General features: G+C 37.6%; 3 protein-coding genes across 4 annotated transcripts in view; 2 read left to right on the top strand and 1 right to left on the bottom strand.

The window, feature by feature from the left end:
* Positions 1-764: 764 nt before the first annotated feature.
* LOC306853681 (calcium-binding protein 39-like) lies at positions 765-7,912 on the top strand. 2 transcript variants are annotated; one of them, XR_013782761.1, is made up of 10 exons: positions 765-978; positions 2,122-2,290; positions 2,371-2,535; positions 2,666-2,784; positions 3,113-3,281; positions 4,232-4,291; positions 4,410-4,475; positions 4,816-4,959; positions 5,220-6,824; positions 7,038-7,912. XR_013782761.1 is itself a non-coding variant. In XM_079391269.1 (9 exons), the coding sequence occupies exons 2-9, from the start codon at positions 2,174-2,176 to the stop codon at positions 5,409-5,411; spliced, it is 1,032 nt and encodes a 343-aa protein (XP_079247395.1). In that variant the 5' UTR covers positions 765-978; positions 2,122-2,173; the 3' UTR covers positions 5,412-7,912. The 2 variants fall into 2 exon arrangements, 1 of the variants encoding a protein (XP_079247395.1); XM_079391269.1 differs by having other exon boundaries at positions 5,220-7,912.
* Positions 7,906-9,134, bottom strand: ccdc160 (coiled-coil domain containing 160). The gene has a single exon (XM_079391270.1). It carries the CDS (start codon positions 8,894-8,896, stop codon positions 7,982-7,984), a length of 915 nt encoding a protein of 304 aa, XP_079247396.1. The 5' UTR covers positions 8,897-9,134; the 3' UTR covers positions 7,906-7,981.
* Positions 9,135-14,848: 5,714 nt separating this feature from the next.
* gpc3 (glypican 3) overlaps positions 14,849-16,592 on the top strand; it is a gene marked incomplete at both ends in the record, with an annotated part of 130,666 nt that continues 128,922 nt past the window's right edge. The window contains one exon of the mRNA XM_079390647.1: positions 14,849-15,005. Within this exon, the coding sequence (XP_079246773.1) occupies positions 14,849-15,005 (157 nt within the window). The remainder of the gene's footprint in view (positions 15,006-16,592) is intronic.

Raw genomic sequence — 16,592 nt, forward strand, 5'->3', positions numbered from 1 at the left:
ATCCATTCACAAGAGAGAGAGAGATAAAAAAGAAAAGTGCAACACACAATTTGTACTGTAATATTTAACATTTACTGCCCATTTCTTATTCACATTCTCCTGCATAACCACATTTGTATATAGATTTTTTTATATTATTATTATGTCATCTACATCTTTTTTTGTGTACTGGACAAATTCTTCAATCTTATTGTAAAAGATAACTGTAATTACATTAGGATTCCGTTTGGCTATCAATTTATTTATTTATTGTTTATCATCTGGAAGAAAATGGTTCCTCTGTGTTATCTTTATAGCTGTGGTGTTCACTTCTCTACTGTAGAATTATAAAGATTATTTAAACTTCATAGTTATGGTTATCCTACTTGGTGTGAACAGGCCTTAAAACATGAAAACAAGCTAACCCAACAATATAACAACACATTGAAAGTGAAACAGAATAGGCACGAATGGAAAAAAAACAAGAGTGACTTGCCTAAAAATGACAAACCTTGTGTTTTTGGATGCTAATATTAATGAATTAAAAATAGTAGTCAGGGGCCCTAGTGGTCAGCTTGTGCTGTATGCAACAAGGGCCCCGGTGTTTAGCTTACTTTAGGCTTCAGCGGCCTCTTGGCCTGGTCCATAATCCAGCTTTGCTTGCAGTGGTTTTGTTGCCTCAATTCATCTTCATTTAGTTCGATTTCTGTTCAGGGTGTGCGCCCCAGCGCGTGTTCTGATTGGTCAGCGTGTACGTCAATTAAAAAAAGGGGCGTTCAAAAACTCTCTTCAACTTCCCTGTTAAAGTAAAGCGGCAGACGCTTGCCGTGTACGAGCGACAAACCAGCTGTAAATTAATCGCAGTTACTACCGCAAGAATTATCTCCTTTTGGGGGAGGTAAATAGTATGTTCGACATAGTTTGAACTGGATTAATAACTCTATATTACTTGTGTCCTCCTCGCGGGTTTTAAAGTGGACGCTGAGTCTGGTGAATGCGGTGAGTGTCTGCCTTCCTTCCACCTTCAGCTAACACACATACACTTAGCCTGACATGTCTGTCTTTTTTTCCACTCTAGGTCGCACTTCAAATATACATTTCAACTGGGTTTTATGTTGATTTATGGTTTTTTAAATAGTTTATCAATCATTTGTTTTTCTGTTAAGGATAAAAGATCAGTTTAGAATACTAGCAACTTGATCAACTGTCAAAAATGTAATTGAAAAGTTGAAAGGTTCAGCTCTAAACTGCGTGTCAAACTAATTTTACACGGGTTTAGGATGGCCCATATGACTAAAATCTAACTCTGACAGATTACATAGATGGAAACAAGATACAAAATAAGTTATCTAACGTTAAGTGGTTAGTTTCCTGGTTTGAGTTATTCAGTCAGTTAGCCAACGTGCTAACCTACATGGCTACACGTCCAGCCAGCTGAAAGATTAAAAAAGTGGATATTATTTCTTCCTGTGAACAGTTGTGCTAGTTCTTACGGGTTCATGTTAAGACCGTATAGGGTGACAAACTACCCAGTAATAAAGTGACTGATGAGTAATATTGAGTTCCTGAGAAGCGTTGATCGATAAGTGCTGGGTGGAGATTAGCTTAGCTCATCGGGATATTAGCTAGCTATTTTTCAAATTGAATAAAATTGCCTAGTTGCTCATCGAAGTGACTTGTTTTGTACCTTAACCTATTTTGTGTCATGATTTCACACGTGTTGAACTATCTCCACTATCTCTAACTGTGCTTGGCAGTGTTGAGCAAGTTTAGAAGGTGTTTCATAACATACTTGGGTAATACTTGCACAGTAATGATAAAACAACAACCAAACAGTCATAAGGAATGAAGTCTGTAAATTAATGTAGTGCAATTAAACCAAAAAGCAATGTTGTTTTCAGTATGTCCGAGTACTCTTGATAGAGACCTTTCTCTTAACAAGTGTTTTTGTTCTTATACAACTGTATTAGCAGTGATAACAGTACAAGCCATTTTCATTGTATTCAGTGTCTCTGAAGTGTATAAAACTAATTTTGGCTTGCTTTGAAAAGGCCGGTTTTGTCCTTTTGTCATTACTGCTTTGAGTTTATTCTTTACTTGCTGGTATAATGTTGTACGCTATTTGTTCTTCAAATTTTAAAGGTGAATCATTTCTGTTGTCCTTCGACGTCCAACGCACATCCCAGCTAAAACCATGCCATTCCCCTTTGGGAAGTCTCAGAAGAGCCCTGCAGAGATTGTGAAGAGTCTGAAGGAGCATGTAGCATACTTGGAGAAGCTGGAGTCATCTGAAAGCAAGAAATGTGAAAAGGTTGGTCCTTTTTATGTCAACATCTCGATGCAAATTGTGGACTGTGACGGAGTCAGAAAAACTCACTGTTTTTCCTGTAGGTTGCAGAGGAAGTATCAAAAAATCTTGCATCGTTGAAAGAGGTGCTGAGTGGCACTGGAGACAAGGAGCCTCAGACTGAGGCAGTGGCTCAACTGGCTCAAGAGCTCTACAACACCAACCTACTCATTTCCCTCATAGCAAACCTACAGAGGATTGATTTCGAGGTGCATATCATCGCTTTTGAAATGTTTGAAATACTACTACTTCTGTCTTGCTTTAAGATGTATTGCTCTGTGCACTAACCCCACATTTGGTGTTTGCTCTCTTTGATTTTTAACACGTTTTTCATCAAAGGGAAAGAAGGATGTGGTGCATCTGTTTAGCAACATAGTGCGTCGCCAGATTGGCGCTCGCACCCCGACTGTGGAGTACATCTCTTCCCACTCACAGATCCTCTTTATGCTGCTGAAAGGGTGAGTTTCCAGACCCCAGGGCATAGTCATAGATCAACACTATCAGAAACCATTGATTAGCCTGGCCTTTCCAATTGATGTTATGGGAGACTGTGGTTGTATGGTTATTTTAGGACCATAATTTTCCCATATCCTGTCCACGTGGATGAGCTGCCAATGGCATTTCACTTTTACAGCACAAACATATCTAGTTATTGACACTTTGGTGTGATATTATGTTTTAATGAAGACTTATGTGGTTTTATGTATACGTATATACAAACAAATGTGGTTCTCACACATTGGAGAAATAACTGGGCTTATTTATTTATTTATCTCTTGAACACAGCTATGAAACCCCAGAAGTGGCCCTTAACTGTGGCATGATGTTGAGGGAATGTCTGCGTCATGAACCTCTGGCCCGAATCGTTCTGTTCACTGAGGAGTTCTACTGCTTCTTTCGCTATGTGGAGCTATCTACTTTTGACATTGCCTCTGATGCTTTCGCCTCTTTTAAGGTATGAAATTTACACAAAGTATCATCCATTTTGTAAGTTTTGACTTGTAAACTTTGCCTTAGGAACATGAAAAAAGGCCACAATACACTAATAAATTTATAGCAAAATGTTCTATATTTAATCATCTGAGATCTTTGTGAGGTAATGCCGTAAGACTATTTAAATGTGCAATAGGAGATTGTCTAAAGAAACGTTTTTTTGTTATGCTGGTTGAAAGTCTCTTCGCATCCCGATAGCAATCATTAAGTTAAGTGGTCTAAATGTATTTATATATTCTGTGGAAGGCGTACAACCAAGAAATGTTGGTCCAATCAAAACGCTCGTTCCGGTGGTAAACCTCAATGACCTGATCTTCCTTCCTAGTATTTTTACTAACTGTGCTATAAAGGTTTCTCACTGGTGAATGACATGATGTATTGTAGTAATGTTTTCTCTGGTCTGTGTGTGCATTCAGGGGGTGTGGCTTTGGACGATGATTTGCAGGGAGGCTGGGGTGTTCGCTTTCAGTGCTATCAGGCTAAAGTTAGCATTTTCCATGATCTCCTACTGCACCTTTAAAGTTATTTATTTTCCATTTAAATGAAACCGTAAAAAAATACACTGGTTGTGTACAACAAACTTAGGAAGAGAAAAAAAGGAACAATCCCACACTGTCATACTTCGCAAAAACAAACTTTATTTATTACAATATTTGGTCATGTGGCAGAAGCCACAATTTTTTTTTTTTTTTTTTTTTTTTTGGACAACCCATTTTCAATTTTGTCCATCCATTTGAGCATCTATGGGGTCAACATTTTCAAGTCTCAAAAAGTACATAAAGAAATGAGGCAGAATTTGTATGATAATGACAGAATTGAAATTTTTGTTTGATTCACTTTAAATCAAGGAATCGAAAACCTTTCATAAGAGAAAATGACAAAAGTGCATTTACCTTAAGACTTTGTTTTTAGGATCTGCTGACAAGACACAAGATCATGTGTTCAGATTTCTTGGAGACAAATTATGACAGAGTGAGTTACTCTTGTTTCCCAAGATTTCATTTGCAAGTGCTTTTGTATATAAGTGCTTCTGGCTGCTCTACTTTATGGACAAATGTATAATGATTGATCATTTCGTAACTGTTTTTAGGTGTTCACAGAGTATGAAAAGCTGCTGCATTCTGAAAATTATGTCACTAAGCGGCAGTCTCTGAAGGTGAGCATAAACCGCTGTTTTCACAGGGATATTTTCAATACTTCAAGCCTGTAATGGTATTCAAACCCTTGAGGTGGAGATTAAGCTGCTAGGATTTATACATGAAAGACAGTAAGATAGCCGAAGAAAAGAGTTCTCAGAAAAGCACTTCTTTAAATGGAACAGCCACATATTTTAATAGGATAGCCACATACTTTGTCATCACATAGGAATGTTTTATGACAAACCTTGCTTGGTTTAATAAAAGCTGCAATGTGTTGGGTGGTTTGGCTTCATTCTCACTACATAGTATTGTTATTGTTCTTAAGTGAGTTATAAGTGACTTTCAAATGATATCCAGCTCTTAGGAGAACTATTACTGGACAGACACAACTTTACAGTCATGAGCAAATACATCAGTCGAGCTGAGAACCTAAAGCTGATGATGAACATGTTGAGAGACAACAGCCGCAACATCCAGTTTGAAGCCTTCCATGTCTTTAAGGTATGTGTTTATATGCACGGCATTTCATGTAACACAATATATTTGGATTTGGCACTTCGCTTGTCTGCCTTTCCCTCTGTCTACTCCAATTACTTTCCACACTTGGCAGCTGACTGGTCTTCTGTCCCAGTTCTGGCCTCACTTATTGAATGTAAACAGGTCAGGGTCAGTCACTAGTGTGTGAGTTGTAGTTCAGAACGCATGAAGGTGGATTCAGTGACTTGGACCGCACTTTTAACGGCTTTCTTGTGTCCTCTCAGGTGTTTGTGGCTAACCCCAATAAGACACAGCCTGTGATGGACATCCTCCTCAAGAATCAGTCCAAGCTGGTGGACTTCCTGAGCCACTTTCAAACGGACCGTTCTGAAGACGAGCAGTTCTGCGATGAGAAGAACTATCTCATTAAGCAGATCCGGGATCTCAAGCGGCCTGCACCTGCAGAGGAGTCCTAATTGAGGAAACATGGAGTGTAGAACCGGGGAGCTCGGCTTGTGATGTGGTTTGATTATGTGGGTGAGAATTGGATGGGAGGAAAAAAATAAGTCAAAGACAGAAAGAAAGGCTGGCATCACTCTGAATAAATCTCTTGACATCCAACTTCTGAAACAGGTAGAGAAATGCTGTCAGGATGTGCAAACACATGTCTGTCCCTTTACTTGGGGGCGAGCAGGTTTTTGTTGCAGAAGGAGCAAGTGGAACCCAAGCACTCCATTTAAACCTACAGTATAGACAGTACATTTTTAGCACTGCCCTTAAAAAGTACAGTTGATTTACCTTTTAGATGGTAAGTCTTAGATAAAAAAATGTATTCAAATTGATCAGAATGAAAAGTATATTGAAAGCCTGCTCGGGCCTTTTTAACATTTTTAAAAGTTAGAACATGTATATTGGTACAGGTGTGGCTTTGCATATTTGCACTAAATCTGGTAGCTTTGCTCCAGATAGGCCATTAGTGCCAGTTCATAAACCAAATATTAACAATAGGGCATAAATACAGGACATTATTTAGGGGCCTTCTTTCAGTACACAAACACAAATTCATCTGGACATTCTCACATTTAAACTAGTCAAGGGACATTAAAGCATTTTATAGCCTGAAAATGTCATGTGGTCAAGTGAAATCCTATGAAAAAAAAAAATAGCCTGTAGAGTTTAGTGGTGTATGTTGGATGCTGCACTCAATTTCCGTTTGAGCTGGGTGCCTTATTTAAGTAGCTTCTGGGTCTTCTGTTACATTTATATTTATCTATAACATTTGATTTGTAGTATTATTCTGCTTTTGCGTGGGTTAACACCTTAGGAGGGCTAGTTTTAGTTAAATATGAAATGATTAAAAAAAAACGAATTTAAAGTTTTCTCAGTTTAGATGAACCATGAAATGAATTCAGGGTTCATAAATTTCAGTACATGGTACACAATTACAGTGCAAGGCACGATAACCTCCACACACTCACACACACATTGTAACACTGAAAGGATGTGAAATGCTAGAGCTGGGGCATGTCATGACATTCCTCAGGTGCGCTTTGATAGACAGCTTAGACAAGCCAATTAAGCCTTTAAAACATGGATGCAGTAGGAAAAAGCATTTATCACAGTTCTTATGTCCTGCACTGTCAAACTTGAATGAGCCAAAGCTGTGGTAACGCATGTAACAGACCTAGAGTTTGGTTCTCCTATGGATTCTTTCTTTCAGTACCTCTTGGAAGTTTTAGATAAAATGCAGAAAGGGATTCTACTGCAAGGTTCCACCATTAGTCTTTATATCTTAAGTTGAATATATTTTATGTACTCTGTTTGCACAAGTTCCTTTCTTATATACCTCATAGGTTTTAAATTCCTAAGTGCCCCCCCCCCCCGGCTTTGTTTCAATAGATATTGTGGAAACACTTTACAATATGGTTTAATTCATTAACATTAGTAAATGCATTTATTAATTTTGGTTATTACATTTTAAGTTGCATACATGAACATTAGCTGTTTTGAAAATGAATAAAGCATATTTATTATTAATTACATTAACTTCATGTTCATGTACCTAATGCATTAATGTTAACAAATCAAACCTTAGTGTAAAGTGTTTCTGGTATTATTTTGGATGTGGGACGGTAGCTTGAATTATGCAAGCTCAAATAAGACCTTACTTCATGCCAAAGTTGTGGTCTTGTAATGCTGAATGGGACCTACAAGAGAAGCGATTTAATTTTTTAGTTTGCTAATGAGTACATAGAATGTCAGGAGTGTGAGGAAAGTAAATGAGCCACAGTTTCGCTGTAAAAGGTTTTTAATGGATTCATCCAAATGTCAATGCGTGCTTGTGCTTTGACATCGTTTCAGTCCACTAATCACCAGAGGCAAATGTTTTTGTGAAAGTATGACTTGTGCATGTGGAACTTTATTGTAAGTATTTAGGATGGGAAAAACCTTCTGAGCTGCCTTTATTTGCTTTTATAAACAGCATCATGTGTAAATTCACAAATCCTTTGTGTGGCCTAGACTGATTCATTTGCCTTTTCCCCAAAAGATCTACAGCTATTGATAACCAAATATTTCTACCATTTTCATTAAATGTCACTTGATACCACATGTACAAGAATGGGTGTTTGGCCAAATGTGATTATTCCGCTAACAGGGTTTTTGTCCTTAAGCTCATTGAAGCTTTAGATTCTCCGTGCAGTGATAGTGATCTCTGACAAAGAGATTCAAAATATGTTAGATCTTTGGTAAGTTATTATGGTGGATTACATACACCTTTATTATTTGCAGTTCGACTGATAATGTTTGCTATGCTTTTCACTGTTTTCACTCATTTTCCTATGAGATTTTCTGTTATTTTTCACTGTGGGAGAGGATTATATATATGTACATAAAGTTTTATTTTAAACAAAAGAGTAAGTGTGGAAGCATATTGAAAATAAAATAAACAGTGGCACGTCTTGTGTGCGGTAACATCAGTTTTGTCTTTATTTAAAAATGATTTAAATGGCTGCATTTTAAGTCACATTTTTATTATTGCAACTAATTATTGGCTGCTAAAATGTCTGCGTAAGAGCTCGAGGGCTGTGCGGCTCCGTGCATGACTCTCTCTCTCTGCGCACAGGTCAGCTCGGGTCTGCTCCACCTCTCTCTGAAGCCTCAAGAGCACAGCCTCATTTTCTATCTGAGCCGCTTTTTCCAGTCTGTCACCTTCAGATTTCCATTGTGCTTGCGCTCTTTCCAGTTCCCATGTGAGGTTGGAGCGCTCCTGCGCGATCTGCTGCATGTCCTCTTTTGCTTTCCTCAGACTTGTCTTCCACCTGTCTGCCTCTTCTTCCGTTTCCTTGACTTGTATAGTCAGCTTATGTAACTGAGCGTTCATTTTTTGGCTCTCTGACTTCAGATCATTTATCATGAGGGCCTGACGCGCAGCCCTTTTTTTGGAAAGGCTTAACTGTTCCTCCAGCTTCTCCACCAGGCCTTGCAGCTTCATCCTTTCCTCATGTTCTGCTTTAAGCAGCTCCTCTGAACAACTGAGCTGTCGCTTTAGTCGCCATCTGTCCCTCTCCACTTCTTCAAAACCAGCCCGCAGTTTGGTGATGTCCCTCTCATTCCAAATGCACCTCTGTCCCGCAGTCTCGCTCTGGTCAGAGATCTCTTCTTCATCGACAGGCCTAACAATTCTCTTCGCTAGGGCCTCCTTCTTTCGCAGTCGCTCAGTTTGCTGAACTTCTTTCAAAGCTCTCAGGTATATCTCCCTTCTGTGGCTCCTCTGGGGTTCATCTATGTCTGTGGAGAGGGTGGATGGTGGTTTCATTGAGCTGCTGCATTGTTTGTTTGTGTTAGTCTGGTTTTCCAGCAGGTTTTGGAAAGTGAAACGAGGAGGGAAGAGTTTCTCCACCCAGTGATGGTCATCTCTGGAGCTGGACTCGTTTGCAGTGTTTTGATGAGTGATTTCCATGTTCCTCGTGACTAAACTGTTTGAGCTTTATTAAAATGTGAGAAACAGCGTACTATTTATGGGCACTTAACTTTCAAACCCTGTTTCTTTCACCAGTTACAAGCAAACCCAGGTCGTTTAAAACAGTTAAGAGTTTTTTTTTAATGTCCGGCATTGATGAAACGTGCCAAATCGATTCTATATACATCTTATATTAGCGGTTCATACTTGCAACATCAGCGTCGTTGACTAGTCTCTGTCCAGTGAGCACAACTTCCTGTTTTCCTGTAGGAGAGCGCAGCGAACACTTTGCGCCCCCTGCTGGTTGAAACGCTTATTACATCGATGTACGTGCATTTTCCATTTGTGACGCTGGACCACAAAACCAGTCATAAGGGTCAGTTTTTTTTTATTTTTATTTTTTTTTTTATTTAGATTTAGACATCATCTGAAAGCTGAATACATAAGCTTTCCATTGATGTATGGTTTGTTAGGATAGGACAACATTTGTCTGAGATATTTGGAAAATCTGGAATCTGAGCGTGCAAAAAAAATCAAAATTGAGAAAATCACCTTTTGAAGTTGTCCAAGTTCTTAACAATACATGTTACTAATCAAATTACGTTTTGATATATTAATGGTAGGAAATTTACTAAATATCTTCATGTAACACGATCTTTACTTAATATCCTAATGATTTCTGGCATAAAAGAAAAATCAATCATTTTAACCCATATAATGTATTTTTGGCTATTGCTACAAATTTACTCGTGCTACTTATGACTGGTTTTGTGGTCCAGGGTTACATTCGCATTGCCTTCAGCTTACGAATTTATTCGAAATGTGTAAAATTCTTTGTATATAAAATACAGAGAAACTTGAGGGCTTATATTTATATTTGCTTAAGTTTAAAGCTGACAACAATCAATGAGAATTTTAATTTAAATATGAAAACTGATTAAATGCATTGGATGTCTAAAAGTTTTTGAATATTATCTTGGAATTGTAGCTGTTTTATATCAAGAGGAAAGCTGCAAGTGGGATTAATTTTAAGATGAAATGCGTTTCAGAGATCAATTTTAATTTGCAGCACTAATTCAGAAGATCCCCTTCATATTTTTTTTTCTTAAAAATACACGTAAATTATATAATAAAGTATAAAATTGTATCGGTTTAATTACATGTACTGCCATTTAGTTTAGTAAAAAAAAAAACTCATAACCAAAAACAAATCTATTTTTTAGTTTACAAACAAGTAACATTATTTTCAAGTCAATGTTTCTAGTTTAATCTGTTAGTCAGGAGCTGCTTTAGCATAAGTAAATGCATACACCCTACATCCTTTTTTTTCATGCTGGTCATTTTCTTTGTGCCTTGGAGAGAGAAAAGTAGGTTAAAGTTCAAAAGGATGCTCAGCGATCTCCTATTTAAAGAAGAGAGTGGTATGGCAGATGTTTATTCAAAACTGTGTTGGGAACATGTTAAAGTTTCTAAAGTGTTTAGTAAAAAAAAAAAAAAAAGCTTAAATTTGATTGCATCCACTTTTTAATAAGCATACTCAAAAACAAATAAGATGAAGATGTGGATAACACGACGCAGGAATGCTGAGGGAAATTCTCTTTGAAGCCTAATACAATGGTGCACATACATCCCACTTCGGAATAGTGGGGGCTGAGTGAACCGGGGTCAGAGGTCACCGAAGCCTTCTGTCTCTCACTGACCATAGGATTTATTCCCATGGAGCCAGAGTGTCTTACATTCAAACTATTTTTAGCAAAATTTTTGATGACATGTGTAATGTCTTGAGGTTTGCATTTCCAGGATTCCCACCGGTTTTGATAAGCAGTTCTCCAGTTATTTCTAGAGCTAAGACATGATAATCAGAGGGATTTGGTTCCATCACCCCCAACAAGAAAAAAAGGATGCTCTACAATTACATGCATGACAACATGGGTTGAACATGAAACTTCTGCGCGGTAAAACCTTAAGGATGAAACGCATTCACCTCATTCTTCACTTCTGCCATGATCAGGTATGTGGACTATTAAAATGAATGCACAAATGTGACCCTGGACTACAAAACCAGTCATAAGTAGCACATAGTATATTTGCAGCAATAGCAAACAATGCATTGCAGGGGTCAGAATAATCTATAATATGCCAAAAATCATTAGGATATCAAGTAAAGATCATGTTCCATGAAGATATTTTGTAAATTTCCTACCGTAAATATATCAAAACTTAATGTTTGTTTAGTAATATGCATTGCTAAGAACTTCATTTGGACAATTTCAAAAGCATTTTTTTGCACCCTCAGATTTACAAATAGATATGTCTCAGCCAAATATTGTCCTATCATAACAAACCATACATCAATGGAAAGCTTATTTATTCAATTATTTCAATTCAAATGGACCCTTATGACTGGTTTTATGATCCAGGGTCACAAGTGTCTGTGTTAAATAAATGCACTATGCATTAAGACCAATTGTATTTGTTCATATTAAATTCATTATAGTTAAAATTCCTTTCCTCCCCAAAGTGTTGTTTTTGAGTTGCCACCAATCTTATATAAATGTGCTTGCTTCTGCTAGTCCCAAGTAAAGCTTCGCCAAGAAGAACAAATCGTAAACACTTTCTTATTTAATTGCTTTATAAATCCTCAATGCCAAAAAAATACAAATTAGCAGCCAGACCAAATCCTGTGAGAGTGGTAAGTGTAGGAGAGCGGATGTGAGTCGTGGGGGGATTGAGTGAGTTGAGTTGGGGAGGAGGAGGCCCATCATCACATGACGAGACGTTCGCGCCTCTTTCGTAAACCTTCTCCAACCTGATGATCCTAATAACTTCGGCGGAGGCCTAAAACGCGTCGTGACCAGCGTTCACGCGTGGGGCGAGAAATGATAGTGGAAACTTTGAAAGAGTGCCAGTGTTTGTCGGTGGGACAGGCTTTGTGTTTGTGGAGCAGCTGGGCGCTAACAGACAATGCAGGAGACTCTGGAGCGCTTAGATATTATATTTGGAGGTGTTTGGTTGTCTTAACTAAGCACATGTAAGTCAAATTCGTTTTTAAAATAATGATACTAGCAACTTCTGATGACTGTATCAGGGAAATGTAATGTGTGACTATAAAAGTCATTTGCTCTGATTATTATTTGGAAAGGAAATTAAACAATTACGCCTGTGTTGACACGATTTGCTGATTAATATTTAACCAGTGTTACTAAAAGTTTGTGTAACGTTACCTTGCTGAGTAAATCCATCTCTAGTTTTATAACTTCAAAGACTTTGACGCTTAAAAATGTCTTTATTCGGTGACTTTTGCGTTATTATGTAAATATCGTGTTATTTAATACGCAAACTCATGCTTGAAAGTATTGGTGTATAGCAAGGGTCAGTCTATAAAACCCAAACTCAGGTGAGAAACTGTAACTTAGTTAGATTAAAAACGCATTTAACGCAAATATTTTCTGGAAAATAGCCGTCGTTTAAAATTTCCTCACACTTAACCCAGTTTTATTGTTGTTTTCATCTCTTATAGATCCTAGGAGTTCATTTCCTGTTGAAAACACCCACTCTTATGTAAACAAGCTACTGCTTTGCGTCGTAATAAACGTGTTTATCATTGAAGGGTTGATTAAACTTCAGCTTGTCGCCTTCTTGAAAGGAAAGCTTGTGGGCCACACAGCACCGACCTCAAGGCCTAGTTAATATTTGCTTTAACTTATTCATCTAATGCGTTTTTCAGTCAGTCCTGGAAATAATGCGTAATAAAGCCTAATGCCTTCTCTGACTATGAAACGCATTAAAATGCATCTAAAAAATTTAATATTTAGACAACATGGCGTGGAGGGAATTACATTTTAAAGGTGTTTAAGTTGACACTTTGGGCAATAGACCTTATATTTAGGCTATTTAATTAGTCTATCTATATATATATATATATATATATAACAGCAGTGATTAAAGAGCTTTCAATCTTGAGTTGAAGATCCTCCATTTTGAGAAACCCAGTGAAACATGAGCAAAGCGTGCCAATAACGAGAATAAACGACTCAAAACATACTGTGAAGCATTTCAATTTACTAAACATGCCAGCTTAACCCAAAGATATGAGTAGAAACACTTTTAAAAATCAGTTTGCATGTGTAGAAAACCATGCAATGCCTTAATCAAGCAGAAAGTACAGAAATTATTTTAACTTGCTAAATGGATGTAAACATTTTATAGAGATTTGTAAAGCTGTATTCTGTTGCTGTGTATTTTAATGAATTGATTCTTTAGATAAGCCAGATGTTTTAATTAAGGAATGAAAGCATAATTATAAGATTGTTGATTGTTTTGTCTTTTTTCCCCCTCCTAGGCGTGTTGAAGATTAATGAAGCATTTCCCTGAAACGAAGGACCAGAACGCCTCCCAAATGTAACATTATTTTAATATGGCCTTCCTGCTAAGGTGCATCTTGTGTAGTTAGTGAAGTAGTATAGTATCTACTGCGCTAGATGCTCCTTTTGGCAGGAGGAGCTGTATATTCAGCACATGGAAGCAAAACCCAAGTTCATTTGTTATTTGATTTGTTTGCATGCTCATCTCTGACATTATTACTCTGTTAATTAATCTGCACGATATCTAGTTTGTCCTGGCAGTTCCAAAGTGCTCACAGTGCAGGTAGTGCCAGTGAATCTACTGCAGTGTTTGCACTTCAAGTATTGCCGGTCGCCTTCTGTCTGTCTCTCCGGAGCTGTGCTAGATGATGCTGCTTATGGAAAAGCCCTGTTATGCGTGGTGAGTTTTGCAGGATTGCATCCAGCTTTGTTACAACATGCTGTGCAAATCCATGCAAAACTCGCTGCACCAGAGACAAACTTCTTCTACAATGATGATGATTTCCAACTGTTACAAATACATGCAGTTAGTAAGCAAGAAGTTTATTTTTCTTTCATTTTCTTTCATTCACTGTCATTCTAAGACATATCAAAAGAGCAAAAATGTAAGATGCATAGATTTCTATATTGATAAAGGGCAGCACTTTAATAATACGAGATACGAAACGTATGTATAAAATATAGTTGCATATTTGTTTATACTTGTTCATATAAATATGTCTTGCTGTTTTCGGGTGGATGATTCTGCAATTTTAATAGTGGCAAAAATCCTCCAACAAAAATTGCACGGTATCCATCTGTAATCCGCTAGATTGCATTACCTGCATGTTTTTTTTTTTTTTCATTTTGAATATGTATACTGTGCTTATTTAAATTGTTTTAATTCTCAATAAAGTTTTATTTATTATTCTACCTCGCCCCTCTTAGAATGAAATTAATTTCAGAGATTTATTAGTGACTGTATGGTGCAATAACCCTCACCAGCACCAGATGGCAGCAGATAGCTGGAAATGTGACACTGTGTTTGTTGTTTGCTGCATATTCAAATGTTCATTTGTTAATCACGTAACATAGACATTGCCTGGAATCCAATCCCCTGCTTATATGACCACATTTCATATTTTTAACCAATTAAATTAGCATAAGACGTGAGTGATATGTGGTGGGGGGTCCATTTGAATTTTGTGTAGTTGCCCAGACTTGATCTTGGTCTCTGCGCGCATGACTGGGATTCATTACGCGCCTCCTGTTCATAATCATAACTTTAATATCAACGAAAGAGTAAAATGCCAAACGGGCGGCTTCTGTAACCGGTTCATTTAAATAATGCAAGAGTCGTGTAAATCGACCTTGATTTGTGGGCATGAAGTTTGTGTCTGCTAATGATTAGGTGGAGATGAAGAGCTCCTCATGTCTCTCCTCTCACTCACTTCAGTGATGCTGCCGCTGAGTCCAGCACATCGCTTTCTGCTCACTTCAGGCGACGCAGATCGTTCCTGCTCTCTTCATTTGCGCTTATAATCAAATCTATCACCGGGAAGCGTTTTTGCGCCACATATCTCTTTACTTCAGCGCATTTGGATTCATAATGCCTGGACTGAAGTTGAACGGTGCACTGATTTGGTGCGTCCTGATGCTGCAGTTCTCTCGGCCGGACAGTCAGGTGCTGGACTGTCGCGAAGTGCGCTCCTCTTTTCAGTTTTTGTACCCGGGGATGAAATGGACCCCAGAAACGCCAGTCTCAGGTAAACCGAGCTATTCAGACCTTAGGTTAAGTATCTTTCTATGTGAATTAAAATGCATGTCCAAAAAGGTTTCTAAACACTGTCCAAAAGTTTTACCTGCCTTGTACTAATATTTTTAAACCCGACATAATGTGTGATGCTGTGTTTGTGTGTGGTTTTAATTAGTTTATTGTCTTTTAGATATTGAGTGGATTTATGTAACCTATTAAAATACAGTGCGATAGCCTATGATTCTGTTGTTAACCTGATATTTTCCACGTAAAAACGTTTCGCATAGTATAAAAGTAAATCAAAGTAAATTTGAGAATCCTTCATTTAAAATGTGCATTAATACGATTGAGCCATATTCCAGTTGTACAGCATTGCAATACTGTAAAAACCCAAGAGTAATCGAATACAATTGATAAACTTTCTGTATTAAACTTCTGTCATAACGAAAAGAAAAACGTATGGCTTGCCTTTAACTAGTAGGCTGTGCTTTTCAATTATTAGTAAGTAATTCAACTGTGATTAGCATATTCTCCCAATTAGTAGCTATTTGTTCATTAGTAGTGTGTATACTTTTGTTGCTAGTTGTTATTGTTTTAGTAACTGAACAAATTGCACATTTTTTGATAACTAATTCTATAGGGATCTATATTCCAATACAAACATGTCACATTGGACTATATATTCCAGCTTTAATAGCTACATTCTAGACAGCTATCTGTGAGACCATGTATGCCAGTTGTTACTTGTAACAGTCTGTAATATGAATACTAGTGTCTGTTCATTTCGTACAAATCGAGATAGACACTACTAGTAGGTGCCAGCAACAACCAGAATGCATACTGCTTAAAAGTGACTATATCTGAACCACAAATCCCCAATTCAATTAAAAAAAATTTGTTGCAAGTATAGTTTACTTTTCAGTATTGGAAAAGTGATTATAGTAGCAAATGAATAGGCTAATTAATAGCCTTCTAAACTGAAGTATTTCTGTAGTGCAATTGAAAAGGATAGGCTAGTAAGAAAAGCACATACTTGTTATTTTTAAAGAGCACATGTTAAAATGACTTGCCATACAATTCCTTTTTTATGTTTGCATTTCCTGTAGCTCATTTCATGGGATATTATTTTCAGCCTTTGCGTGATGTGAAGCTCTATCAGTAGGTTGAAGATGAAATAAGTGTCCTGGCTGGATTGTCATCTTCAGCTCTGAGCGGTGGCTGCAGAAGTAGCCCGAGGAGAGCTGTAAATGTATTTCTCTTAGCTATAACTAGTGTGAATTACCTGTCATGCTGGAGAAGGCGAATTGTGTTAGTCTGTTTATTGAGGTTGCTACATTTCCCAGCGGAGAGCTGAGGAGATAGATGAGTTGAGATGAATGACAGGATGGATGACTGGTTCTCCACTTGACATCTCCCCTTAGCTGCTTGAAGCTTTAATTCTGTCTCAACTGGAGGCTGGAGAGAAGTGGGGTAGAGAGTTTGTTTGGCCCTCACAACAAATATTCTGCTGAAAAGGATCTTGCTTTTCCCCAGTGACTGCATTTTGTTGTTAGGCTGCTTTGTGTGCAAGTATCTTCATTTATTCCCCTAGTGGTAG

Source organism: Barbus barbus, assembly GCF_936440315.1.
Source record: "Barbus barbus genome assembly, chromosome: 33".
NCBI classification, from domain to species: Eukaryota; Metazoa; Chordata; class Actinopteri; order Cypriniformes; family Cyprinidae; genus Barbus; species Barbus barbus.